At 41.7% G+C, this 26,011-nt stretch overlaps 1 protein-coding gene across 1 annotated transcript in view; it reads left to right on the top strand.

Annotated features, from left to right (window-relative positions):
* Positions 1-5,094: 5,094 nt before the first annotated feature.
* Positions 5,095-26,011, top strand: part of SUCLG2 (succinate-CoA ligase GDP-forming subunit beta) — a 255,141-nt gene continuing 234,224 nt past the window's right edge. Inside the window, exon 1 of the mRNA XM_036068021.2 lies at positions 5,095-5,241. Coding sequence (XP_035923914.2) covers positions 5,158-5,241 — 84 coding nt within the window. The 5' untranslated portion in view covers positions 5,095-5,157. The remainder of the gene's footprint in view (positions 5,242-26,011) is intronic.

A 26,011-nucleotide genomic window follows, 5' to 3' on the forward strand; every position in this document is an offset into this window, starting at 1 on the left:
GAGATTATAGTCCCTCAGGGCAACCTGTGATCAATGACTAGTGTGCAGTTGCAAAAGCCAGGCTCCCTTCCTTCAAGATGGGGACAAACTCTGATATGAGAATATGCTCCAGAGCCCCCTGTGAGATCAGAGATTGGCTAGCACTTATCTGAAATTAGTTTTGATTGACTGTTTTCCTCTTTTTCTTTCCTCCATCCCCTTAACATTTCCCACTGGGAGAACTTCGTTAATAAAACCACTTGTAGTTGAACCCAACCTAAAGAAGCATGGCAAGTCTCTTTGGCCCCAGAGATTTGTTCAGGAATGGAACTGGGACCCCAATGGACTGCCTTATCAGAATCTTAGATATTTTTAGAATTTGAGCTGAGAGATGACGGCTCTCTTTCATCTAATCAAGAGAAGTTAAGGATCTGATACTAGAGTTCCGAGTACCTAAATTCCTCATTTTGTAAAAGAAAGTGTTTTGAAAGAAGTCAAGCTGAGAGAAACTCAGACCTGCGATGAAGAGAGACAGACTCCTCATGATGTTTGGGCCTATGATGCCAGTTATCTTTAAGAATGGACACTCTTTCCTTCTGGGGTGTTTTATGTTGGCCAATGAATACCATGGGTTTGGCTTCAGTTTCTGTCTCTTACAACAAAAGGAGTCCTGACTAAAACCCCTGGTACACAGTCAAACTAGGCCTTTCTGCCCTTGCCATGTGAAATTAGTCAGATAGTCAAGTTAGAATGAATTGGATCAAACAAGTGAATTGCTTTTATCCAATGAGGCCACAGGAAATACCCCATGTTGAACTTTCAAAATTTTGCTTTTTAGAATTGGAGCTCAAATAGATTTCACTTATTTTTTTTCCTGGCTTAGAAATACAACTTGTATTTTGAGTTATAATCAAGTACTTTATAATGAATCCATACTTCCATGTCAGTTGTTTTTAGTAATTTGGTCTGATTTTCTTTAGAATACCAAACTCTCCCTTTGAATGGACTGAGGTTTTCCCCACACCAGGCAATTCTTTCTGATACCAGCTGGGTGTGTCCCACAATTCAATTCAATTCAATTCAATTCAATTCAATTCAATTCAATTCAATTCAATTCAATTCAATTCTGACACTAAGAGTGCAGTCCCTACAGGTTAAGGGCTCAGTCCCACAAAACTGCATCTGCCCCCCACCTCAGGTGCCAATCATAAATCCCAGGATGTTACCTGTACTTCTGACCAACCAACCGGCTATAAATCCCATGACCCCCTTCCTGGGTTTGGTTATTTGCTAGAACAACTCACAGAACTCAGGGAAATATTTACTTACATCTATCAATATATTATGCAATACAGGATGTGAAAAAGGATACAGATGAATAGCCAGATTCAGAGATACATAGGGTGAGGTCTAGAAGGGTCCTGAACATAGAGTTCCTGGCCCCATGGGGTTGGGGTGTGCCCCCCTCCATGGTGACGTTCATCAACCTGGACACTGTTTGAACCCAGTACTATTGCGATTTTTATGGAGGGATTTATCATGTAGACCTGATCAATCCTCCACTCAATCTCCAGCACTCTCCCCTTCCCAAAAGATGGGGGGTGAGCTGAAAGTTCCAAGCTTCCAGTCATGGCTGAGTCTTTCTGGTGACCTGCCCTCATTCTGAGGCTATCCGGGAGCCCAGCAAGAGTTGCCTCGTTGGAACAAAAGATGCTCCTATAACCTGGGAAATTCCAAAGGGTTTTGGAGTTCTGTGCCAGGAATTGAGGCAGAGACCAATATATTTTTTTCTATTTCTTCACAGACCCATACACCATACACCCCCACAACCCATTGATTAGGAAAAGATGCTGCAGGTGAAAATACCTGTTATTGAGCAACCAGGAGGAAGGGTGAGAGGGAGAGAATAATGAGAAAAAAAAGTAAATGAAAAAGGAAAGAAAGAGAAAACACCACAGGGTTGTGGTAAGGTCTAATTGAGACATGAAAAGCAAGTTCAATGTGCAAGGTACTATCACGTCATAGTATTGATACATATCAGTACTCCTTGGGAATTAAATGTCAGTATCAATGGAAGAAACTACTGTCAATAAGGCCGTATAAAGCAAAACAAATTTAAAAAAATGACGTGGCCTGTTATTTTTTGAAATTATAAGCAAATGCATTCTCCTAACTCAGTCAGAGGCACAGCACTGAAATCCTCCTTTGTCTGTTGAGCAAAGAGGATGGATGTGCTCTAACATGGGAAATGTCACAAGAATATTCTCCTATAGACATGACACTCACTTTCAACAATCTAATGATTTCACCACGTTTGCTTCATCTACCCCTTTCCTTCTCTTTCTGCTTTTGTGTTGTTGAAATAAAACCTGGGCATCATGACATTTCAACTCTAAATACTTCAGTAGGCATGTCTTTGAAATGATCAATTTCTGTCATAACCACAGTCTCAGCCTGGGTTCCCCCCAAAAGGAGAGCCTAAAACAAGGACTTGCATGCAAGTTGTTATTTTGGGAAGTGATCCCAAGGAGCAATGTGGAACTGAGAAGAGTGGACCCCAGGAGGAGGCAAAGCCAATCCAAGGATGCACCTGGGGGCACCTGGGCTTGATTCTGTTGAGAACCCCCTCAGGAACAGTAGAATTTCATTCACAATGTGCCTTAAGTGACTGAAATGGGGAGTGTTTATCCACTGGATCCCGTCTTGGTCAGGGATGCCCCACGGGGTGGGTGTTAACACTCTTAACACTCCCAGCTGTGCAATGGAATGCTTTAGAACCAGACAGAATGGGTGGAACATTTCCCACAGGTGTCCTTCAGGAGGCCACAGAGAAGCCCTGAGCAGCCCAGACCAGAAAGTGAGAGATCTGTGGTGCAGTTTAGGGGAGGTGCCATCACGTTTCACCTGCACAACTCTGAGCACAACAGCAACAGCTAGAGTGAACACGGAGCTGGGAGGCCAGAGCCAGGACCCAAGGAAGACATGCCTGACGCAACTATAATGCCGTTGCCACAGCTCATCAAGTTCATTCTAATGTCTTGAGATCACCTAATACCAGTTCAAAATCAGATTCTCCCGATTGACCCAAAGAGGTCTTTTTAGAGTTGCTTTGATCGAATTAGGATCCAAACAAGCATCACAAATTATGTCCTTCATTAGGTAAGCTTATGTCCTTAAATCTCTTTTACTCTAGAACAGTCCTCCTTCACCTTTTCAATGCCATTGATTTACATACACAAATACCACATCTGTTGTCCTAAGACTGTTCCACGTTTTGGTTTTGCTTCATTAGAGAGTCCTGTCACATTATTTCTCTGTCCCCAGTATTCCTGTAAATGATCATAAACCCGACAATCTTTATTAAACTCAAGACAAGAGTTTAATAAAGAAACTCTTCTTTATTATGCAATGCAAGAAAACATTCTAAGTGATGCCATATGCTTCAAAGTGCATCCCAGCTGAAGACACACGCAGTGGTATGAATGGTGGCCCCCCAAAGTTATGTCCACCTCCAAATGCCAGAACCTGTGAATATTACTTTATATGGCAAAAGATGTGTAATTTAAGGATCTGAAGAAGAACGTACCCTAGGATACCTGGGTGGACTTTAAATGCAAGCATATGTATGCTTACAGAGGCAGAGGAAGTTTGGAGACAGCCCCACTCATTCTAGTGAAGATGGAGCAGAGATTGGAGTGATGTGGCCACTAGCCCAGGAACCCCAGGGCAGCATCCAGAAGCTGGAAGAGACCTGGAATGCATTTTCCCCTAGGCTCCCTGGAGGGAGAGCGGCAGTGCTGGATTTCAGACTTCTAGCCTTGAGAATTCTGAGATGGAAAATTTTAGGGATGTAGGGATGTAACAGCCTGATCCCCTCATTGCCAAGTTCCCCACAAACTTTCCCTTGAATAATTCCACTCGCTGATGAGTGTGGCCGCATTAATTACTATTTAAGGGAATAGCATGGTGATTTCTGGACTCTTTTACTCCTTCCTGCTTTATTAAGAATTCTTTATAAAGATGGACTTTTCATTATCATCTTGGGTTCTTTGCTTATTCTAAAATGCAACTCATGCAGGAAACACTAAGGGTAACTATTTCATTCCCCCCTTTTATTTATTTATTTTTTTGTAGATTTTATTTACTTGCTTGAGAGAGAGAGAGAGAGCAGGCACAAGTGGTTGGAGGGGCAGAGGGGGAAGCAGACTCCCTGCTGAACAGGGAGCAGGATGTGGGACTTGATCCCAGCACCCTGGGATCATGACCTGAGTGGAAGGCATAGGCTTAACTGACTGAGTCACCCAGGCTCCTCACATTCCTCCCTTTTAATTGCTATACTCCCAAGAAAGGAATTGTCCATGATAGTATTTTTTTTTTTAATTTTAAGACGTTATTTTTTTAAAGAACAGCTTTAGATTCATAGCAGAATTCTGCAGAAGGTACAGCGATTTCCCTTATTGCCGCCCCCCTCCCCATACACACACACACACACACACACACACACACACACACTCAAATGTCTTGCTTCTCTCCGCTGGTCAATATCCTCCACCAGAGCGGTGTATGTTACAGTGGACACATCAATACATTGTTTATCATATTTGTACATTGACACATAGTTATCATTGAAAGTCCTTAGTTTAAATTAAGATTCACTCTAGGTGTTGGTTATTCTACAGATTTGGATGAATATATACTGACATATATTCACCATTGGAATATCATAAAGAGCAGTTTCACTGCCCTAAAAATCCTGTGTTTTGCCTGTTCATGATAGTAATTTAAATCCTTACTTGCATCATTGTTACTATCTACTTCTCCCACTAGACTCTAAACTGTGAGAGCAGAAAATCTGTCAACCTTCTTCACTGCCTAATCTGTAGTGCCTGCCACAGGGAAGGAGCACCCCTAGCGTGTTTTTAATCAATTCTTACTATCCCTAAGAAATCCCAGAGCCCCAAAAGGAATGTAGAGCCAGGGAACCCACTTCTGGCTGTCTTTCTGTCTGATCACAAAGAGGGGCGGGGCCGGACGCAGGGGGCCGGGCGCTGGGGAGAAGCGCGTGGGGGGGGCGCTGAGGGGGGCCCGGGGGGCCGGACGGGCCCGCCCCTCTCCTCCCTCGTGCCTCCTCCCCGCCCGCGCGCACTTGGCTTCCCCGCGCCGGGTTTCCTGTTTAAGATGGCGTCCCCCGCAGCAGCGCAGGCCCGGAAACTTCTGCGAGACCTGGTGCTCCGGCCCCCGCTGCTGGCGGCCAGGTCCCAGGTGAGCGCGCCCCGTGGCAAGGAGCCCCGCGGCCCTCCTCGCCGCCGCCTCTTCCCTCCTGGCGGCGAGGGCGCGGCGGCGCGGGCGCTGCACCCCTGGAAGCGGCGCGCGGGGGACCCCTTAGCCCCCGCTCAGTTGTGGCCCCGGGACGGAGGGGGGCGACGCCCAGTCCTCAGCCGCGGCTGGCGGCGGTTTCCCGGGGCACACGTGGAGAGCGCCGGCACGGCACCTGGCGCTGCGTGGCCAGTCAAGAAATTCCTCGGGCCGGGGTTTTTGGAGTCCTGAGGTTTTATTATCTGCTTTGTCAGTTCAGCTTTGGAAACGTCTTGACCCCTAAGCGCGTTTGTTAGGCCACGTGATGAACATGCCTAGAAACCTAACGCAGCCTGGCTGGTATTAACTCACCTCCCTGAGGAACTTTCTACAGGGTGACTGCTTTTGCAGACTTCAGGGCGCTTGAGTTGGTGAAATGTGTGTGGGGGGGGGGCGGGAGGGGGCGGTCAAGGAAAAAAGTGGGAAACGCGCTCCCTTCTTTCCAGGAGCAGTCAGTCCCATCACAAACACGTCATAGCATTGACCCTGTCCACTATCCTCTGCTTTATGGACGATAGAAACCTACGGAGGCCCGGGTGCATGCTGAATAGCTGTTGGAGCTTGGCTTCCAGTAGATTCTACCTTCTGCAGAATGGCAAGACTTGAAGTAGGCAGAAGCCCTCTGGGGAGTTTTGAGTTGGTGATGACTCTTGGAGAAATCGCTCAACTGCTCAATTTCTGATTCTTCGTAAATAACCTCTTTCCCCTTTTAAAGAAAGGGCAGTGTGGGTGTCAGCCACACAGAGCAATGTCCTTGTTCATTTTCCCATTTTTAATTTATGAGAGGCAAATTATCACTCATGCAAATTTAACCAGGATATGCATAGTATAGTTTTTATAAAAAATGAAAAGATAGCTACTAATGATTTTTTGAGTTACTCTAAGCTTTGGCTAATTATAACACATGCAAGGTTTTTCTTCCCCCCCTTCTCTTTTCATTTCCTGACTTCTCATTTCTCTGTTTTTGTTAATGTAAATTTAAAAGGTGCTAATACATATTACTGTAATATCCTTAATAGGCACTTGACAGTATGGTGGGATAGCAAAAGGAATAGCAGTTTTGTCTAATTAAAATCACTAATAACTTGTAATAGAGTAAGGAGAATACCTCCAGGTGATCAAGTCCTATTCATTATTTAAGTGTTACAAAAAACAAGAACTGTGGTGCTAACTATGAGTGTAGACTTGAATTGATGAGAAACATGGGGCCCAGGGCGGTGAAAACTAAAGCAAAGCAAGTAATTGTGCAGAGAAACCTAAGTGTTTCGCTGAAGTGTGATTGGGTTTCCTGCCTAACCAAGAAATGAGAGCCTGAACACAACACTCTAGAGAATCTGGTTGGGGACAGATAGCCTTGGTTTGGTAAGAAGACTAGGTGAGAGGATCCATTACCTCACTCCATCTAATAGCCCTGATTTACATTACTTGTGGATGATGTGTTATCCGGTAAACACAAGATTTCAAAGATGAGAATTTTTTTCAGTTGGGGAGAGCAGATAGTGTCCAAGACACTATCTTGCAAGCTTGACATTAACAAGCATCTAGTCCAACCAGCTCATTTCACAGGTGGAAAAATCGAGGCCTAGAGAAGTTCAACGACTTGTTCAAGGTTATAAAGAGAGTTTGTGGCAGAGCCGATTCCAGAATAGTTTAAGTTTCTATTACACCAGGCTGTTACTTGATGAGTGTAGACTTCCTCATGAAAATGTATTATGTCAGGATTTAGGTTAGTCTGCATACCAAGTAGGAACTATATCCAAGTCCTAGAACTACTGACACACTTTTATTATTTCTTTATAAACATCTTAGAATTGACAGTAATAGGTGAGCATTGCTCATGACTTGTGAGAAACTCCTCAAATTCTTGGGTACTTTAGTATCTACTCCATCTGAGTCTCCTTTGATGGTGTGCCTAACTCTTCCCTTGACCGTGGCAAACATGACAATTGAACATGACCCCCCCCTTTTCCCACCAAACTTAAATCCTCACTAAGTGTCTCAGAAAGCTTTGCCATTCTTGACTCAGACCTACTTTGTACTGGACCCTGGGCAAAGCTATTGGGTGTATAGAGATAAAAGGCCTCGTTTCTGCTTAGAGAAGTAACTTTAACCATTCACAAAGGTACCCCTAAAATGATACTTTACCCCCCCAATAGTTAAATTTGAGACCTATTCCCGAGGTTTAATGTCTTTGACATTTTTTATTTCCTCTGCTCTTGGCTTCAGTGTTTTGACTTATGATTGATGTTATATTTTAAGAAGGCCCCCTTTAGCCACTTCTTATTTTACATATATTTTTTATTCAGCCCATATAGAGGACAGGACTCTTCTAGGTGCTGATATTTGGGGTTAGTGAACATAGCAGGCAGAGAACATGATCACATACTTTATTTTCATGGGGGTGGGGAAGGGCTAGACTGTTCATATGTAAATAATAAGATGGCTTCAGTCAGGGACAAAGGCTATGAAGAGAATAAAACCGGATCATGGGATGGAGAATGACTAGCTTAGCCAAGAAGGTGAGTGTAGATTAGATGGTCAAGGCAAACCCAATTTGATAAAGTGGGGTTTTTAGTTTCGTTTTGGCCTAATTCTTTGTTTAATTGCAATATAACACATGAACTAAAAATGTACATATTATAAGTGGACAGCTTGATGAGTTCTCACAAATTGAACATGCCCAGGTCACCAGATCCAGAGCAAAAAACCTCATCATTTTTTTAGCAGTAACCCAGAGGGCTCCCTGGTGCTCCTACCTGTTGCTACCTCCACCCTGGAAAGGGTAACCAGTCCTCTGACTTACACCACCATTCCACGGTCTTGTTCCTTTTTGTACTTTATGTAAATGGAATTGTACAATGTGGACTCACATTCTCAACGTTATGTTTATGAGATCCTGGAGGTGACTTTCTGACATTTGAGCTGAGACCTGAGGAACGAAAAGTAGCCAGCCAAGTGAAACTCTGGGGAAGAGTGTATTGGGCAGAGAAACAGCAAGTGCAAAGACCCTGAGGTGGGAGTGAGCTCAGCGTGTCCAAGTAGTTAAAGAGGGGAAAGTGGTGGTACTAATAGTAGTCTGAGGTAGGCAGGGGCCAGATCGTGTGGGGATTTGCAGCATCTGATAAGGAGCTTATAAGAGCCTAGAGTGGTTAAGTGACTTGCCCAAAATTATTTAGCTTGTAAAAAATAGTTGGGTCTGAACCCCAGTCCTGGTTGCTGAAGACAAGGCATTTAATCACTGTACTGTATGCTTATATAGACCTAGGCTGGCTTTGAAACTTTTAGAGAGAATGTTCTGTGAACTCAGCAGCCCAGTAAAGATCTAACCATTGTTAGGGCTCTTTTCACAGATAAAGGCCGTGTTGCCATGTCCAAGCAGTCAGCTACGAGAAGAGGGTGCTGTGTTACCTGGCATATAGCAAGGCACGGCCACAGTGGGCACAGAAATTGTGACACAGAGCCCATTGCATGGGTCATGTCTGAGGGGAAATCTTGGTCGAGGGCACCGAGTTTAAATAGCTAACGATAATTCTAAACATGGTACTGGTGCCTTCTTGTACATTTTCCCTCTCATTATGGCAGGGTGAAGTTCATAGAGCTGCTCTGTTGTAAGAGAAGCATAGACTGCGTGGGAAACACTGCCTGTCAGGTCCGCATACTGTCGGAGGAATCTGGTTAGACCCCTACTGTTGTAGACTTCAAAATGGATGGCTCCAGCTTACTTTTCTCCTCTCTCAGGAAGTAGGAGGAGAAAGATGGATGCGTGGCTTTTAGAAGTCAACGCCTAAGGTTCTGTGCAAGTCCTTATCCGCCAAATGAGGCTGTGGAGGCTGCTTTGGAAGTTGTGACTCACCTATATGTGCCTTCTTGCCTAAAAGAATAAGTATCTTTTTTTTTTTTTTTTAAGATGAAGTACATCTGCAATTTCTGCTGTTAGAAAAGGAAATCTATCTCAGATAATTTAGAAGCTCAACTATTGACCTATGTGGGGAAGACCTTTAAGTGTCGCAAATTGGTTTTGTTTACTGTAAATGAAACTTATCCTTTACGGCGGGGGATGGAGTGTCCAGACCCGGAGTAGTGAGAATTTGGCTGCGCCCATATCCTAGCCCAGTTCTGTAGGCACAATGCCCAGAAAGTCCCTGAAATAGTATCTTGTATTTTGGGGAGAAAGAGAAATTATGTAAGTAACCTCAGATCATTTGTCCTTCAGTTCTCTTTACTACTCAGTGTGGAATTGTCACTTTATCGCTTTCTGTTACTCAATGGAAATGTTTTGCCTGAAGAGCTTGAGAGACTTGTATACGTTTGAGCAAATGGTAAAATCAATATACTAATGAAATTTTGGGAAATAATCCTCAAGTGAGTCTGATGAAGAAGATGGAAGTGGGAAGGGCATTCCAGGTGGGGTGGGCTGCATTCAAAGGCAGGGCAGAGAGAAGGTGGGGAGATCAGAGGGTACAGAGAACGGAGAGGCAGGTAGGTGAGTAACCGAAGGGGAGGGCTGGTGGTGATCTTTTAGGCAAATGAGGAAGGAGGATGGGCTGTAGAAAGCCTTGAACTCAACATGTATAGAACTCCATAACCAAAAAACCAAGCAAATACTGTTCATTTAGTTCATTTTCTGAGCACTTAGTGTGTGCCCAGTGCTATTTGGTGTAAGCTCCCTGAAGGTGGAAACTATGTTGACTTAGTTCTTCCCTGTAAATCCACTGCTTAAGAGAATGCTGGGCATATGGATGCACCTCATGAATGAATGCAGAATGTATGACAGTGAATGCAGAAAGGAGACACAGGGGCTACCCTCACGCGGCTCATGGTTTGGTGGCAGAATTGGCATGTAAACCAGTAATTATACGAGGTGGTGTAGCTGCGGTAGAGCTGTGTTGCTGGTCTTCGAAGGCACTGCTTGGTCCTGCATTGGGGCACCTGCTGTGCCCTGCCTCCGAGACACCGGTCCCTCTGATCTCAGGCTGTGTGCCCTTCCTTTATTCACCTCTGACTCAATGTTAGATCTTCAGACCGGGCTTTCTCTAATTATTTTTCTGATTCTTCCTCTCCCCGGGGATTATTCTCTGCCCCTTTCTTGCTTTATTTAGCAGTTTATAACACTTTACCTGGTGGTTTACTCTGTGTGTTTGTGTATTTATTTGTGGTCTGTCTTCTTCCCTCTCCTACAAATATAAGATTGTAAGCTCTATGAGGCCAGAGATTTTCTTACACACCACTGTTTCCCCAGCTGGCCCGACTAGGTATTCAGTAAGCTTTTATGGTCTCAATAAGTTGGTGGGGTACACAGAGAAGAGCCAGAGGCAGGTAAAGTAACAGAAGTTGAGCAATGATGTAGAAAAATTGAGTCAAGAGAGGAAGGAAGGGGCTGTAAAAAGTCTACTTGTGAAAGGGCTTTCATAATAGGACTGGTCATTCCACATGTGCCAGAGACCCGTGCAGAGTGATCTCTACACATTATTTCTTTAAGCCTGCGTGCAGGGGTCACAGAGTCACCTGCTTAAAATCACGGTGCCCGGGAGTCACCTGCCTCATGCTGACAAGCCACTTAGGCTGTTAAAACATTAAACTGTATTGCTAAAGGATGCTGTTTGGGCTGAACCATCCGGTTGCACTGATTGCTTACATTTCCCCATCTCTTTGCCCTGAGTGACAGTCACCTTTGGTCCTTGGGCTTGTGCTGACTCAGGCGTACTAACCAGTGCTGCACAGTTGTCCTTTCCAGGCTTTTAACTGACTCTCTCCTCCTCTGGCTTCAGAGTCTGGGAAACAGAGTAACAGAGGAGAAAAGGGTATGAGTTCTGCATTCAAATAGAGCGAAGTTGAAATCCTGGGTCTGCCACGTTCTTGCTTTGCAAATTATTGAACTTGGCTGAACCTCTATTTATTGTTCTTTGAAAAGGGCTAATTCTCATAGATAGTTACAAAGAAAACGTTTGACGTTATAATGATACAGTTGGCTCATAATGATTAATCCTCTTGCAGTGAATTAGAAGGTAAATTTACTTTCATTTTTTTTTTTAGGCTTTATTAAGCTAGAAACATTTTCCTTTCTCAGATCTGATAAACATGTACTGTTTGCTGCCATTTCAGGGTTAGACACTAGCTTGGTGTTTCCATATGTTTTATTTCACTTAATCCTTGCAATAACCACGTGAGACAGAGATGATTTTTTTCCGTTTACATCTGGGGAAGTTGAGGCTCAGAGAATCCAAGACCTGCCTCCTGGGCCCCAGTTGTTCATTATTGCACAGATGACATGAAGCGAAATTCTGTAGAAGCCCAAGGTAGCAGTGGGGAAGGTCACATGGGGAGCTCAGTTGCACCATCCTGGATGTGGGTCATTCCAGAAATGTTTGCACATTTTGGTGTTGACTTAGTAGCGATGGCTTCTGGACCTCATGTGTGTCAAAGATTTGAGGTGGGAGGACACTTAGAGAATAGACCATAGTCAAAATATGTACCAAAGGGCAAACAGCACGTGCCCTTTGCTGTCTACCCAAGTGCAAAGCACTGCCTGGAGGGTTTCAGGAATGCTGGAGAAGCTGTGAAATTGCATTGCCTTTGCAGAGTGAGCTTTGGGGAATGCTAATGGAGGATGAACTGGTGTTCTGAGTTCAGACTTTAATCAGTGTGCTGATGTCAGCTTTTACCTCTTTTTAGAAATGGTTCCAAAAGAATAGCACTTCAGCACCAGTCATGAAGGCATACCTTTCTAATGTTTAACTCTAAAATTTATTTTTATTTTAAAATTGGAGTGATTTGATGTAATGTATAAATTGGTCCTGGGGACATGCCAAAGCATTAGGAGTAGGTCTGTGTAAGTGTGGGACTTGTGAGTCGGGTGGGATGTGGGTCTGGAATCTCTCTTTTTCCACCACTCTCCACTTCTCCATGTGCTTGATCCATTTCCATTTTGGGGCTGTCTGAGTCCCAGGGTTGTGACTCATGGGCACTGAGGAATTTCAGGAGGGATTTTGGGCTGTCTTGTGGATTTTGAGGTGGGGGAGCAGTGAGAAATTAGGCTGGAGACATAAGCAGGGGCAGGTACCATTCTGCTGATCCTGGTGAGTCCAGTAGTGGAGTTAAGGTTTGTTCTTGAGGGCAATGGGGAGTCATCAAAGAGTTAGATAGTGAGGCAACAGGGGCACTTTTGTTCTTTAGAGTACACTTTTTGCATATAGGATAAAGAGGGTTTGAGGAATCCAGGCATGGAGATCATTTGGGGGACTGTTGAACTGATTCAGTGCCAGTAGTAATTATGTCAGGACAATATGCATAAATCATGACTGGGATCAGACTGTCTGGGTCTAAGTCTTACCTTCAACACTGATTATTTTTGTGATCTGTAACAATTATAAATGTTTTAAAGATTTTATTGAGAGAGAGAGAGAGAGTGTGCATGAGTGCAAGCAGAGGGAGGGGTGGAGGGAGAGGGAGAGAGAGAGAATCTCAAGCAGGTTCTGCACTGAGCGTGGAGCCCGACGTGGGGCTTGATCCCACGACCCTGAGATCATGACCTGAGCCCAAATCAAGAGTTGGATGCTTAACCAACTGCACCACCCAGGTGCCCCAACAATTACATATTTTATTATAAGACTAACTTTTTCTCATTTCAGTATCTCTGAAAACTAAACTTTTTTGCACACTTGTGATTGATAGGTTTCTTTTTTTTTTTTTTTCCCCTCCAATGGTATATACAATGGAAGAAGATGGGGGCTTGGACCAAAATTAGGGTGATTGCATAATTTATTGTTTATTGCCAAATTGGGATACCTTGAGAGTGAAAGTGAGCACTCTGAGTAATTACACTAGGGCAACAGGGGTATAACAGAAACCAAGACCGTCTCTGGAAAACCCTAACTGAATTGGATTGAATGTTGGTAATGGGGATAGCAGAGAAAGATTGGCATTATTAAGGCAATAGACTGGACAGGAGCCATAGTTTCCATGCTGGGTCCCCATTGCTGGCTTCTCCTTATCCTGTGCTAAAGCAAAACGGTGATAAAAGCCTGTTTACCATCCCTGAGTGGAGAGGGTGTGAGGAACCACTCTAGTTAAAAAATATCTCTGCTTGTCTTTGCTCCTAGAACCATGTACTTTGTCCCTATGCCCAAGTGTTCCCTGGACGCCTTGTTATGGCCTCAGGAAAGGAACATGGAAGTAAAAGAAGAGAAATAGAAAGCCCCGTAAATCTCCCTGCCTTACCAAGCCCAGGTTTCTAAACCTGAGCACAGTGACAGCGATGCACTTTCCAAGCCCCAAGCCCCAGGCCTTTTCTGATGTTGATGACATCCTGGCCCCTGCTGAAATGGTGCAGTCTGGCTTAGTTATTCCCTTCTATGCTCTCAGTCTTGTGTGGGTGGTGCTGTTGCTTTGGTTGAAAGAGACCTGCTTGGATATATCTCAAGGAAATAAGTTTATTGAAAGGGACATGTGCCAGAACTCAAGGCTAACCTTCCTTGGTGTTGGCTCTTCTGTGCCTTTTCTGTATTGTAAGTGGTCTCTTATCGTGGTTACATCTCTTTATAACTTCTACCTGCACATGATTTTTTAGAATTTTATTTAAATTCAGTTAATTAACATATAATGTATTATTAGTTTCAGAGGTAGAGTTCAGTGATTTATCAGTTGCGTGTAACACCCAGTGCTCATTACATCACGTGCCCTCCTTAGTGCCCATCACCCAGTTACCCCATCCCCCCACTCACCTCCCCTCCAGCAACCCTCCGATTTTTTCCTATAGTTAAGAGTCTCTTGGGCGCCTGGGTGGCTCAGTCGGTTAAGCGGCTGCCTTCAGCTCAGGTCATGATCCCAGGGTCCTGGGATCGAGTCCCGCATCGGGCTCCCTGCTCTGCGGGGAGCCTGCTTCTCCCTCTCCCTCTGCCTGCTTCTCTGCCTACTTGTGTTCTCTCTCTATCTCTCTGTCAAATAAATAAATAAAATCTTTAAAAAAAAAAAAAAAAAAAGAGTCTCTTATGGTTTGTCTCCCTCTCTGATTTTGTCTTATTTTTCCCTCCCTTTCCCTATGATCCTCTGTTTTGTTTCTTAAATTCCACATGAGAGAAATCATACGATAATTGACTTTCTCTGGTTGACTTATTTCACTTAGCATAATACTCTTAAGTTCCATCCAGGTTGTTGCAAATGGTAAGATTTCTTTTTTTTTTTTGATGGCTGTATAATATTCCATTACACACACACCCCACATCTTCTTTATCCATTCATCTGTTGATAGATATTTGGGCTCTTTCTGTATTTTGGCTATTTTGGACATTGCTGCTATAAACATTGGGGTACTGTACATGATTTTGATTATCCATTCCCATGCCTGCTATAGCCCCCGTCCCCAAAACATCATCCAGCTTCTGTCTCCCATAATGTTATACTTCTAATAAGAACATCTCATTTGTCTGGCTCATCCTTTTTATTCAGGTTTAAATCGCTGGCCAGCTGAAAGATTGACTGTTTTGTATAAGGTGTCTTCCTCTGTCCTACAGCACATGGCTGAGGTGGGGAGGTCTTAGGAACAGCACCAGGGCTCCCCCAAGTAGCAGAGCTCAGGGTGCAGTGTTGGTGGGGTGGCCTGATCTCCATTTAGAGCATCATGATATTTTCCATCCTTCATGAACTGCTGCTAACCCATCTTGTTTTCTCCAAGATCACATGTTCATGAATGCTTTTTTCCTTTTTCACATTTCCAACTTTCTAAAGGTTTTCTTACTCTTCACCTTTTTGATCTGTGTTGGACTAATTTACCAGACTTGAAGGTGATGGCAGTGGGCCTTGTTTTAGACTGTTTTCTTGTGATTAAAATGAAACACATTTCTCAGGAAGGAATTATTAAATGGGAAAATGGGGTGTCATGAGAAGTCAGCTCATTTATCCAAATAGCCAAATGAGTATTTCTAAGATACATGTAGACAGTGGGCTTCATACAGGCCCAGAACACTTCCTCAGCTTTGTTTGAAACAATATTCTGAGTTGAAGTAACTCAACTTCTCTTGGTTTACCTCCACTTTATGCTTCCCAAAGAGGATTTGTTTGGGTCTTTTTGCCACCACTCAATAATGAGCTCCTTATTGGGCAGGGCTTCCTTTAAGCCACCTGCAGAGGCTCCCGGTTCCCACATCAGTCTATGGTGCAGTCAGCTGGGACTCAGGGTGCAGGGTTCATTTCATTCAAACCCACAGTCTTGTGAAAATTATTTACATATTTTATTTGTAAGACACACTGTTCTCCCCCCACATTTCAACATCTCTGAATTCCAGATATGTTTTATACTTGTGTCATAGATTGATTGGCAGGTTTTTCCCAATGATACATGAAAGTGGTACAAAAAAGTTGTTGGTTGTAAAATTGATGAAATTACCCTGTACCTGAGTTTCCTCATCTGCAAAATGGGGAGAGTTACAGTACTCACCTCCCAGAATTGCACTGAGCATTAACTGAGCTCATGCACACCATCTTAGCACTGTGCCTTGAATTATCAATAAATATTAGTGATTGGTTTTGGGATTATTATTGCGAACTAGAATCAGAAAGGCTTTATTTTCATAGATCTTTTCCCTGCCTTCCCTCTAAATCCTTTCAGTGCCTCACTTTGCAAGGAAGATCAGCAATGGAAGCCCAGAATAGAGTATCAGAAGAGTCAGGTAGGCAATGACATTAAAGGAGAGAGAGAGGATCCTTGTGGTGCCTTTTGTGTGCTCAGGAATAGAAGGAATAAAATGAAATCTCTTGGGAAAAGGACTTTCTTGCCCTCAGCACTGATTGGGAGCTTTTTAGTCTTATTAGAAAATATTAGTTTTTGCCAGATCAATGGGGATCTCTTCACATTTGTATAAGGAAACTGATATTTTTTTGCTTGTTGCCCCCATCTTCTGATCCTGCTCTCCTAATTGCTGTCAAGATGCTATAGTTACAACTGCCTGGACTTTGAAGGACTTATTTGGGCTAACTTACCTTTGAAAAGGGGAGGAAAACCACATTTAATATGCACTCTCATTCCAGCCTTAGGGCTTACATAGACCTTAAATAAGTAATATAAAGAAAGCTGAAAGTTATTAATTATTTTTGATTAAGGGGATAAACTATTAATGGCGAGTGTTTCTTTGTTACAATTCAGAACTCTTTTTAAAGGGATGTATCATTAAACCTGAAAACAGGGAAAAGAAGAATAAATTTTTCAGTTGTTAACTTTTTTATAATTAGCATGAAAAAATAAATGTGCTATTTGGCTAATTAGGAAAACTAGATAAATTTTGAGATAGTAAGTTATAAACCGATTATCCTCACTAATTTAAAAATGATGAAGAAGGGTTGAATGACTAAGTGTTGAGTAGGCTCCTTTGAAATGGAGGCAGAAGTCTTATGATTGGTCCTTTGGGGAGGCTGAGCCTAAGGGTGTAGATTCTGACACCAATTCAGATGGGTTTTCTAACACCACCAAGTGATTCTCCCACACAACAGTTGGGTGTCCTATAATTCAACTCCATTCTGACACTGTTTACCAGAGATAACATCAGATTCTACATGTTAAGGACTCAGTCTTAAAACGTTAACCTCCCCCTGCCAATCTCAAGTCTAGATTGTCACCTGTGCTTCTGACCAACCATAGATTGGAGGTTCCCTTGGTCCCCTCCGCCTCAGGTTCAATCAGTTTGCTAGAACATCTCATAGAACTTAGAGTACTTACTTACTAGATTACTACTGGTTTATTATAATAAAGGACATAGCTCAAGAACAGCCAGGTGGAAGAGATGCCTAAGGTGAGGTATATGAGTAGAGTTGAACAGCTTCCATGCTCTCTGAGTTCACCACTCTCCCCAAAACTCCGTGTGTTCACAAACTCCAAAGCTCTCAGAATCCCATAGGTCAGGGATTTTTATGGAGGCCTCATACATAGGTATGATTGATTAAATCTTTGACCACTGGTGATTGAACTCAATCTCCAGACCTGCACACCTCCCCTAAGAGGGATGGGACTGAAAGCTCCAACCCTCTGATCACTTGCTTGGTTCCCCTAGCAACCAGCCCCCATCCTTCGGTGGGGTCCAAAAGTCACCTTGTGCACATAACAGGAAGATAACTTTATCACTTTCATCAGTTAGGAATTTCCGGGAGTTTTAGGAGCTCCATACTAGGACCATGGATAAAGTCCAAATACGCATTTCTTATTACAAATCACAATATCGCAGGTACTTTTAGGATTGAAGTACCGGATCCAAAACTCCTAGCAGGGCATATTGTGAATGTAATGGATGCTTTCTTTTTTGTCCAATAAAAGTTTATGGTGAGGCTTTTATGAGTGGTATAAAATTGATTTTATAACTATATTTTATATAAAATATAATTTTAATGTGGGGGAAAACTTAGAGAGTTAAGCTTCAGATAGAGATGAGAGAAAATTATTGTTTCCTTTTCCATCAAAGGGCCACAAGTGAGTATGACATTTCATTTATCTTAATATTGGCAGTATATCAATAATGTTATGTCTACAGTAATCCATGAGTTACAGTATTTCTTTCTTGAAGATGTTTTGTTCTCTGCTACAGGATGAATCTGTTTCCCCCCAACATACTTCAAAGTGTTTTTTTAATAGGTCAGAAAAGAATCCCTTTACTGGAACTTTGATGTTTTAAACAAGCAACATTGTTGTAATTTAAGTAAAATTAATTATGAATGAAAAGCAGTGTTTTTGTGATTGAATTTGGGATGTTAAGGGAAGTAGCAAAAGAACTGCATTTTTGATTCAAAATTTGACCCTGCAACTGCCTTTTATGTCTCTGAAACCTTGTTTTTGCTTCCCAAGTTTCTAAAGGTCCTAAAAATATGAATATATATATATTTAAAATTTTTATTATTTACTTTTTTATTGTGGTAAAATATACGTAGCATAAAATTGTCATTTTAACCATTTTTAAGTGTACCTCTTTGTGGCGTTAAGTACATTCACATTAAGTACAATGTTGTATAGCCATCACCACCATCCATCTCCAAGGACTTTTTCATCTTCCCTAACTGGAATTTGGTACCCATTACACACTAGCTCCCCATTTCCCTCTTCACCAGCCCCCTGCAAACTACCATTCTGCTTTCTGTGTCTGTGAATATGTCACCACTCTGGGGACCTCAGGTAAGAGAAATCATACCGTATTTGTCTTTTGTGACTGGCTTGTTCCATTTAGCATAATGCCCTTAAATCTCATCCATGTGATAGCAAGTGCCAGAATTTCCTTCCTTTTTAAGGCTGGATTATATTCAGTTTTATGTATAAACATAATATGTTTGTTGATCCATTCATTCATCAGTGGACACTTAGGTTGCTTTCACTTTCTGGCTATTGTGAATAATGCTGCTATGAGCATGAGTGTACAATGAATATATATTTTATGTTAACATTCTCCTAAGTAGAAATGTTGTCTGGTGTATAGTTTGAGCTACATTTCCTCTTTCCCATGTCTGGTTAAAATGTTTAAGAAATACCTTTACTGTTAATATTCTATTAAATATTCATATTCTTTTATTCTTCCAGTGAGTGTTTGTTAAATGCACAATAGGCACACTTATTAGGCCCTGGAGTTGGTGGGTTGGTGGGAAGCTTGGGCTTATGAGGTTGTTGCTGCCTTTAAGGAATGTATATAGTCTAGTGTGGTGGAGACCACTGAGAAATGGGCAGTTATAGGGAGAGGTGCGTGATGTTCTCGAGGGCTTCGCAGGGCTCTCTGGAATGCAGCTGTAGCATTTCTCTGGAACTCATCTACACCGGGGCTGTTGATAGCGTCTGTTTGGATAACCTGAAGTTGAGCACATGTAGGAATAGACTCCGGATGTTTCTCAAGCACATCTCATGGATGAGCCTGGTGGTGTGCACTTGAAGAGGATTGTCTCATTGAGTTCTTACAGTGACCCTGGGAGATAGGCATTCTCATTGCCATCACAAAGCCCATTTTAAAAAGCGAACTGGTTCAGAGACTTTACACAGGGCTGTTGTCACAACTGTTACCCCACACAACTCCTTGGGTTGCCACTCACATTGGTCTGTTCAGTTGTGCCTGTCATGGGTTGAGTGGTGTCCCTTCCAAAAACAAATTTCTGCCTTCATGGCCTAACCCCTAGTACCTCAGAAGGTGATCTTATTTTGAGATAGGATCTTTACAGAGATTATCAAGTTAACTGAGGTTACTGTGGTGGGCCCCAATCCAGTAAGACTGGTGTCCTTATAAAAAGGGGAAATTTAGATTCAGAAATGCTGGTAGAGAGAACACCCATCTGAACATGAAGAAAGGGATCACAGTGATGCTTCTACGAGCCACGGACCACCAAAGAAGGCCAGCAAACCACCAGAAGCTAAGGGAGAGGCATGGAACAGATTCTTCCTGACAGCCTCAGAGGGAACCAACCCTGATGATGCCTTGCTCTCAGAACTTTGAGACAATGAATTTCTTTTAAGTTCCACTGTCTGTGGTGCTTTGTTCTGGTAGCCATAGGAAATGAACTTAATAATGCCTTTTAGTGTTGTGTGTAATGCAAGTTTCTTGACTCAACTTGAGCTTTTCCACCTGGACCCTTTTGGCATCTCTGAGCTTTCCTAGAGATGCACATCTTTTATAGCTGCTCAGAAAGCCAGCTCATGGACCATGAATACAAGTTGTCTTGCTTTATGCTTCATATACTTGTTTTTGAACCAAACATTGTTTCCTACTACATTATTCACCAGTGCTGGCTTGAGAACCTCTGACCATTTCTGAAAGTGAGATCAAATTAAAGCAAGAAGAGTTGCAGTTGAGAGAAGAATATTCCAAGGAATGGGGTGCAAGCTCTGATACCACTTCCTAAATAGGAATTCTAGAAATATTTTGAACTGCAGCAAGAAGTTGAAATAAATACAGAGCCTTACTTCAGATGTGTCAATTCTGGTATTTTTTGTATAGCTTAAGTGGAAAACAAACCTCATTATTTTTTTGATCTCACCCAGCTCTTAACCATTCTCTATTCAGACAGCTCATCTAAGGTTAAACAAAAAACCTACATTTTAAAACTTAGGTACAGGCCTTTTAAAAACAGTTACATAACTTAATCCAGCTGATTTTGTAATCAGAAGCATTAACACCAAGCACTGTTTTTCTTCAGTACTACAAAGTTGAAATTTAAGAATAATCAGCATGCAATCAAAAGCTGATTATGAGTGAACAATAATGAACATAAAAGTGAAATCAATTCTGAGGGTTATAATGAAAGAAAAAAAGGAGTAATAGCAGTAGTTGAAAAAAGAAAGTAATAAAAAGAGGTTATGCTAATAGGCAAATAGTGGATGAAAATGAGTCAGTGGCAATGTTCCACAGAATTCTCAGACTTTGGGGAAGAATAGGAGAAACAAAGATTATAAGAGAGTAAAAATGTATATACTTTATAGACTTACTGCCATAGATGAAGGCATCTAGGAAAAGTCATCGTGAGTTTTAGGAATGAATCACATCTGGTTCTAAATGCTGGCAGGTGGCATGGAGAGAACGGCTTCAGTTGTATCCGATTCTAGCCCACTGATCGACTGTGTGGCTTCAGGTAAGATATTCAGCTTCTCTGAGACTCAGTTTCCTCATTAAACAGTTTAACATTTATTGTACATTGGTTATGTACCAGGAATTATGCCATGTGTAAGGTGCGTACACAACATGGCTACTAAAGCAATGCGTCCCTGAGTGCAGAGAGCATACCATTGGTTCTATGCAAGACTAGATGATACAGGGAGGTAGCATCGGATACCAGTGAATCACAGAGTCAGGAAGTTACTCTTCTAAAATGTCTTCGAAACCTTAAGATTTCGTCAAGGAGAATTTTCGGTCCTGTGCCAGTGTGCTTTTAAGATCTTAAGCTCAGGACTTTTTACCTGGACTAGCCAGAGCTGAATCCCTTTTATTTTTAGACTGTATTGATACTACCTTCTACTTAGGCAAACAACATAGGTAGTTGTTTAAAATAAAGTTCTTAATAAGCTAAAGCCAACCACATAAAGAAATTGGTAATAGTATTGTTTTGTGGATATAGCAGGAATTGTGTGTAAGCAGTTGTCATTTGGAAATCTTTGAACCAGAGTCACCTTTAAATTTTTCTCAGTTTGTGTTCCCTGGTAGCAGATAGTGAGAAAAGGATTCATGTGAAAGTAATTTTTGGGAGGAGGTATTTCCAGGAAAATCTGGAAGGGGATCAGGGAAGTTGAACCAGTAGGAGAAGAAGGACAAGGAGGGTGTGTTATTCAGCTGAGACTCAAGGAGGGCAAGTTTGCTTTTATTTGACAGGGCAAACTGGGAGATGGTGTATGTACGTTACACACTGGGGTTGTCCCCAGTAGGGGCAAGGGAGGTGGGGTATTCATACATCCTCACCCCTCCCATCAGGATATAAATTCCCAGGCACTTGTGGTTTTTTGTGCTCAAGGGGAAGTTGGCATCAGCACCCCATGACAAAGGGCCACGGGGGCTGGCTGCTGGGGTTGGGAGCCCACAGGGACTGTGTGGAGGGATCTGAGGTCATGTGGGGGGAGCCCCAGTAGCACCTGCTGCTGCAGGTCTGTCCCAAGTGACATGTAAGCCACTTGTTAGCCTTGTGCATTGGACATTTAGTTTAATCCTCAGGGTCTTGGTTTCCTCATCTAGGTTAAAATAGCAGTAGGAAAACTTTTAATTCTTCTGATGAAATTCTAGAATGTGAGAATGGTTAGGCATCTTTGACATTATCTCTTACACAAGAAAGCACCTTTATTGCAGAGAAATTAAATGTGGAAGACCATTTGTGCTGCCTGGGTCATAGCAGGAACTTGAACCCTGGTCTTCTGACTCCTATTCCAGGGCATTTACAGCTTCTAATTCAAGTGACGTAAATGTATTTTGGTCTTCGGGTATATTTTGTTTTCAATGTAAACTCTGTGGTTTGTGTCTGTACATGGCCTTGCTTGGTTTTTAAGCTTTTCTGAATTAAGGACCATTTGAAATTCTGCAAAGAGATATTGAACATTTGGTTTAATATTCCCATTAGACTTTGGCCTAATAAATCCTGGCTGAGCTTTTCTATCTATCTGCATTAAAAAGATATTTCTCTCAAAACTTGGTATTTTGGAGAAATGAGTTTATATATTTTTTTGTTCAGAGGCTTTCTTCTTAGGTCTGAAGTGTAATGGACCACAGGAACCTGGAGAGCTTACGAATTGGTGATGGTCTCTGTAACATTGATAGCATGTTGACCAAATAAAAGTTGCTGAAATGGGTTCAGGTGGTTGGTGATAACAGATATGTTTTTCTCAGCTTCCTATGTGTGGTTCTTTTAGGAAAAAAATATAGATGCTCAGGTTTCCTTTGACTGTTTAAAGAATCCCACGTATAGGTTGTACTTCTACTTTAACAGTGGTTTATAGAATCTTAGGAGAAACTTTGAAAAGGATTCAGCCCTAACGCAGAAGGCAGGACCATTTTGTATGGGCAGTGAAAACTTGTTTATGATCACTGGGACAGAAATCTGTGGGTTTTCTTTTACACTAGGTTATGGCTGTTACATGGAATCAAATTGGTGTTTTCAAGACTGTTTGCATTCGCCTTTAGTAACAAATACCGTAACTAAGACTGCAAAGCAGTATATATGGTTTGGTGGGTGAAGAACATAGGCCGGGGGTTGTGAGATGGGGGGGAATAGGGAGAGGTTGATAAAAGGGTATAAACTTCAAGTTTTAAACATGAATAAGGTCTGAGGGTCTAATTATAACGTGGTGATTATAGTTGATAACCAATGTATTGTATAATTGAAATTTGCTAGGAGGTAGAATTTAAATGTTATCACCAAAACAAAAAAAAACGGTATATATGAGAAGAGATGGAGATTGATGTGATAATTCACTTGCCGGGGCGGGGGGGGATGGCGGGGAGGGCAGTCCTTCCACAATGTATCTATATATCAGATCATTACATTGTATACTCTAAATGAAAAAAATATATATATATATCTTAGTTTTGTCATATCTCAATCAAGCTAGGGAAAAAATAAAAATTAAGCAATAGAAGGGCAAGCAAAACAAAACAAAACATAATAAAAAATACAGGTGCAGGCACCTGGATTCTAATCCTGACCCTGACCTTACTGGCTTTTAAGTTCTTAGGGAACTTAAACTCTCAAGACTTTATTTTCCACCTGTTTCAATAGAGGAACCACAATGGGGTGGGGGCAGGGAGCAGTGTGAAGACTTAACAGAGAGAGAGAAAGACTGCTGGGCATATAGTGAGCACTCAGTAAATGGTGGTGATGGTAATGGTATTAGGAGTGCTCGTTGTTTTGTTAGGAATGATAATACATTTTGTCTTTTTGTTTAATGAATTTAACATTTTCTTAATAGATCATTTTACATATGGGTGTGCTGTGAGGTTGGATTATTTAATATGCTTTCCTCAAATAGCAAGCTGAATAACTTACAATAAATACCACGTACATACAGGTTTGGCAAGGAAGAATCATTCTGATGGTATTCTCTCTGGATCATCAAGAGCATGTCTTAGAGAGTAAACTAGGTACCATATTATATGCAAACAACCTTCAGGTTTCCTTTTCACCCTCCTATGGGCCTCATTCTCTTTTTACCTCCTGTGCATAGACTCAGCATGCAAACATACACTCCCGTGTTTGTACTGCACTGAAGTAGGAGGTCCCCTCAAACATTGTACTTGGATGTCCATGTGCTTTTGCACGTTATGTTTCCTCTGCTGGAAATGGGCTTTTCCTGACATCACTCTGTGTTATCTTCAAGATTTAGCCCAAATGGTACTTCTTACAATGTTTTCTGTGTTTTCTACTATTATCGCTTCCCTACCCCCTCCAGCAGCTGAGTCTCTTTAATCTTTGTATCTCTAGCATCTAGCACATGAAAGTTCTGTAGAATGAGTACGTCCAGTTGCTATTTAACAGATGTTTACAGTTAATCAAAGGTAAGGAGTTGCTGCTTTTGATGGATAATCATTAACTTTAAATTATCCAGGAGGGGGGTGCCTGGGTGGCACATTCGGTTATGCATCCCACTCTTATTTTCAGCTCAGGTGATGATCCTGAGCTGAAAATAAGAGTGGGATGCATAACCCAGGATGGGATCCTGAGGTGATGATCTCAGGGTTGTGGGATCGAGCCCTGTGTCGGGCTCCATGCTCAGTGGGGAGTCCTCTTGAGACTCTCTCTCCCTCTCCCTCTGCCCCTCCCACTCATGTTCTCTCTCTCAAATAAATAAATCTTAAAAAAAAGTTATCCAGGAGGAAGTTAGGCTACCTGGATGGCATTATCAGAACTTGAAAAGTTGAGAATAATTCTCTTTCTCATTTAATAAAAAAATGCCCATGAATAACGTAAAAATTTGATTGAGAAAAAAATCAGACATTGCTTGCAGACATTTTCCTCCAGCCTCCCTCTGCCCCCACCATGTGAAAATCAATTACTTTATCCTTTTACTTGAGGAGCCCTTTAATAAGTGTGATTTGGAATAGATTGTAACGGAGAAGTTAAGTGTTGATGGTTTAATATCTGGTCTTAATTTTCAGGCTGGGGAACTTCGTGCCATATCTCTAGTTGGCACATCTTTTCTATATTATTTACAGCTTTTAGCACGCTTTTCAGTTAGAATTTAGTATACTAAATGGCAACCTTGTAGATAAACATGGCCGTAGTTGGAAAAGGTTTTGGTTCTAATGTGAGATCCGCTTCATAGAGAACAGACTATTTGAATCCTTTTTTGGTTCATGTTGTTGTCCTAATCCTAACGTCATGTTTAGTTTTCAGTTTACTTGGTGGCTCCTGATGTTTCCATTTATTTTGTGGTATGAAGTGAAAGAACAAATGGCTCTGTGAGATAAACTGCGGGGGTAGTAGAGCCAAAACCTGGTCTTTTTAAAAATATTTCATTTGTTTGGGTGTGAAAACTATTTTAGAGAGAAACCTTTTTGATTTAAAAAAAAAAAGTCCCTTATTTTGTCATTATCTGGATATTTTATGCCTCTTTGCCCACCAAGGCTGGCTTTTCCTGTCACTAATCTAAGTTTTTACTAACTCTCTCAAAATAGGATGGCTTCTAGCTTGACAGGTAGCACTTGGCTTTATACCAAAACTTCAGTTCTGGTGAGAGTTTGAGAACATTTTTTAAAAACGATTTTGACGACTAAAGTAATATTTTGAAGGCATGAAATTGCTGACATACAATGATTGATAGAAAAGAATAGTCTTGGATAAAGCCTATGCATATTAAATATTTTGGATGTCTGGTCTAGACAGGTAATAGTATGCCATTTCTAATTTTATATCTGAATAAGAAAATTTATCTTGCACTTACTATAAAAAACTTTGAAACTACAGAAATACATTAAAAGACCATAAAGATATCCTGCAGTCACCTGTGCACTGGAGAACACCATGGTAAATAATAATGTAGACCTTTTCATTATTTGGCACACATGTGTATTAGGTATATGTATGTATTTTCTTTTAAACAAAATTAGAATCATACTAATTAGATAATTTTGTTTGTTACTTCCTTCCCACTTGACATTCAAATCAGGAATACTAAACTATGCATTAAAATTTTTGCAGGTATTATTTCTGATGCCAAATACTTTGTAGAAAAAGGAGGCTGCACTCAAATAGCTGT

The sequence above is a fragment of the Halichoerus grypus genome, chromosome 1, assembly GCF_964656455.1.
Source record: "Halichoerus grypus chromosome 1, mHalGry1.hap1.1, whole genome shotgun sequence".
Lineage (NCBI taxonomy): Eukaryota > Metazoa > Chordata > Mammalia > Carnivora > Phocidae > Halichoerus > Halichoerus grypus.